Below are 2,959 nucleotides of genomic sequence, written 5' to 3'. Positions count from 1 at the left end.
ATTGGTGGCACCCTATTATATGAAGAGTCCTGACTTTGTTCAAAGTCCCCTCTCCCCCCTCCCCCCCCCCTTTGGCTATTGTTTCGGAATCTTTTAGCATGCATGAGCACGAGCACGAGCACTAGCATCCATCTGATCTCTATCCCTATCCCTATCCCGTAGAGCATGGACTGACCGATAGAAGCAAGTATGTATGTAGCAAGCAAGCAAGCAAGCAACACAGCGCCCAAACGAGACAAGGGGTGGGAGAGTAACAAAGAAACATGGCTAGTCTCGTTTCTCAAAATAGCTTGGCGTTCAAGAGGAGAGGCTGTAAGACATTCCTAGCCCATATTCAGAGACATAAACTTATACATAGCTCCCGCATTCCCTCCTCTCCTTGGAAGCCCTTCCTCTTACTAGACCATAACCAACCTCACTCTTTTTTTTCTTCTCTCTCTCTTTCTCTTTCTCTGTCTCTCTGTCTCTCTCTATCTGTGTGGCTTCTTCCGTCTTCAGTGTCTGGTTACTCTGAGGCTGAGCTGTTCTTGGAAACTTGGACAAGACACATCCACTCCTTGACTTCTTTCTTGGCTGCATTCGTCGCCATCACCGTTCAATCCTTTCGGTAGCTGGCTGACCGTCCTTGTTTTATCATTCTCTTTCCATCCACTCTCTCTCTTTTCTTCTTGGTTTTGTTGCTGTTTTCCTATTGACTGGGAGCAGTAATTATATCGCTGGACTACTAACCTACCTACCTACCTCCCTCCTTGGCAGCGTCAGTGTCGGAGCTATTGTCACTCACTTCAATAGCCTCCCCCTCCAGCCCTCCCTCCACTTTTGGCTGGGGATTCCCTCGTTCAGACAATAGGTGATGAATGGCATACAGTTCACGGATCTATTGTTATAAATCGTTTGTTCATTGCACTCGACCTTGTCAAGGCATCAGCCTCGCTCTGATACAACCCCACCACCTGGCACAAATCATCTGTATCTGTGAACGACTTCATCGCATTCTTTCATTCACACTCAAAAGAACTTCAGCTTCAAATCAGAATCGATCTTGCGAATAGTTTTAACTAGAAACAACACAACACAACACAACACAACACACCTCTTGTCGTCTTTCTTTTTTCTCCAAAAGACTCTCCCCCCTTTCTCTCGGAAGCAATGCATTCCTCCATCCTCACGCTGGGCCTTGCAGCCTTGCTCAATGGTGCGTTTGCACAGAACAACTCCTACTCTCAGTACTCCATCAAGACCACATACGACTCTTCCAACTTCTTCGAAGCCTTTGAATTCTTCAACGAGAAGGATCCTACAAACGGCTTTGTTGACTACGTCGATGCCGACGCCGCCAACTCTGAGGGTTTGGCTGGCTATGTCGATGGCGCTGTCTACATGGGTGTAGACTACCAGACAAAGAACCCCTCCAACGGCCGAAGGTCTGTCCGTGTCACCTCTCACGACGCTTTCACTCACGGTCTCTTCATCGCCGATATTGCCCATATGCCTGGCAGCATCCCCGGTGTCTGGCCCGCATACTGGATGTTCGGCCCCAACTGGCCAACTTCTGGCGAGATTGACATCCTCGAGGGCGTCAACACTCAGACCCAGAACAAGATCAGTCTCCACACTGGGCCTGGCTGCAGCATCACCAACGATGGCACCACTCAGGGCACGACCCTCGAGTCCGAGAACTGCGATTCTGCTGGTGCCTCCGCCGGCTGTGGCCAGAACACCTCAGACAACCAGAACTACGGCGATGGCTTCAATGACATCGGCGGCGGAGTCTACGCCACTGAGTGGACATCCGACCACATTGCTGTGTGGTTCTTCCACCGTGGTCGCATCCCGCAGGATATCCAGTCCGGTAACCCCACCCCTTCATCCTGGGGTCCTCCCGCTGCCAAATTCAACGGCGGCCAAGGCTGCAACATCGACGATCACTTCAAGGAGAACAACATCGTCTTTGATACCACTTTCTGTGGTGACTGGGCTGGCTCTCCTGATGTCTGGGGCAAGAACCCAGAGACCTCGTCTTTGGGAGACTGCAAGGACTATGTTGCCAACAACCCTGCCGACTTCAAGAACGCCTACTGGCTTGTAAACAGTATCAAGGTTTACGTCCAGGGAGGCTCGTACGGTGGTGGTGGTGGTGGTGGTGGTAACGGAACCACCGGTGGCGGCAACTCTGGCAGCGGTAACAGCGGTAGTGGTAACAGTGGTAACGGCAACTCTGGCAACGGCAACTCAGGAAATGGAAATTCTGGTAACGGCAACTCTGGCAATGGCAACTCTGGTAATGGCAACTCCGGTAACGGAAACTCGGGCAATGGAAACTCGGGCAACGGAAACAGTGGCAATGGCAACAGCGGTGACGGCCAGAGCGGAAATGGCGATGGCCAGACCAACTCACCCAGCAGTACTCAGCCAGGACAAGACACCCAGAACGGTCAGCAAGGTCAGAACGGTGATGAATACTCTCCTGACAGTCAACAAGGCCAGGGCGGTGGCTACAGCACTGGTCAAAGTTACGACAATGGCCAATACCATGGCCCCGGAGCCTACAAGGCCACCAAGTCCCAACCGAGCGGCACCACAAGCTGGGACGGAAACGGTTGGCAAGTCGGGTCCAAGCGATCCGTCATCTCGAAGCGATATCTTGCATGAGCAGGTCGAGCTTCTCTTCTTTTCAAACATATGAGATACCCCCCAGACACAACAAGGAAAGACACAGGTCGGCGGCCGCTGTTTTTACATGACATTTTAACAGATATTGAACATCTGTCAAAGCATTTTCGATTCTAGATTTCTTATGTCAGCCTTTACTCTTCTCAGTACATACATAGACTATATATAGTCAGCCATCTCTTGGCTACATGTGGTTGATGACCATGGAGCATATGAAGGATTTAGCAATGCAAGTCTTATGAGCCTAATTTGGGTGTTTTTCCGTGATGTGATTGCAGTTTTGAGA

The 2,959-nt window shown here is 50.8% G+C and overlaps 1 protein-coding gene across 1 annotated transcript; it reads left to right on the top strand.

The window, feature by feature from the left end:
- Positions 1-1,149: 1,149 nt before the first annotated feature.
- FTJAE_14288 (mixed-linked glucanase precursor MLG1) lies at positions 1,150-2,652 on the top strand (the record flags this gene model as incomplete). The annotated part of the gene is made up of 1 exon (XM_037347498.1): positions 1,150-2,652. One exon carries the CDS (start codon positions 1,150-1,152, stop codon positions 2,650-2,652), a length of 1,503 nt encoding a protein of 500 aa, XP_037198712.1.
- Between the last annotated feature and the right edge of the window lie 307 nt (positions 2,653-2,959).

The sequence above is a fragment of the Fusarium tjaetaba genome, assembly GCF_013396195.1.
Source record: "Fusarium tjaetaba strain NRRL 66243 chromosome Unknown NRRL66243_c0000712, whole genome shotgun sequence".
Taxonomy (NCBI): domain Eukaryota; kingdom Fungi; phylum Ascomycota; class Sordariomycetes; order Hypocreales; family Nectriaceae; genus Fusarium; species Fusarium tjaetaba.
The sequence above is the reverse complement of the archived record's forward strand: the minus strand, read 5'-3'. Positions and strand labels throughout refer to the sequence as shown.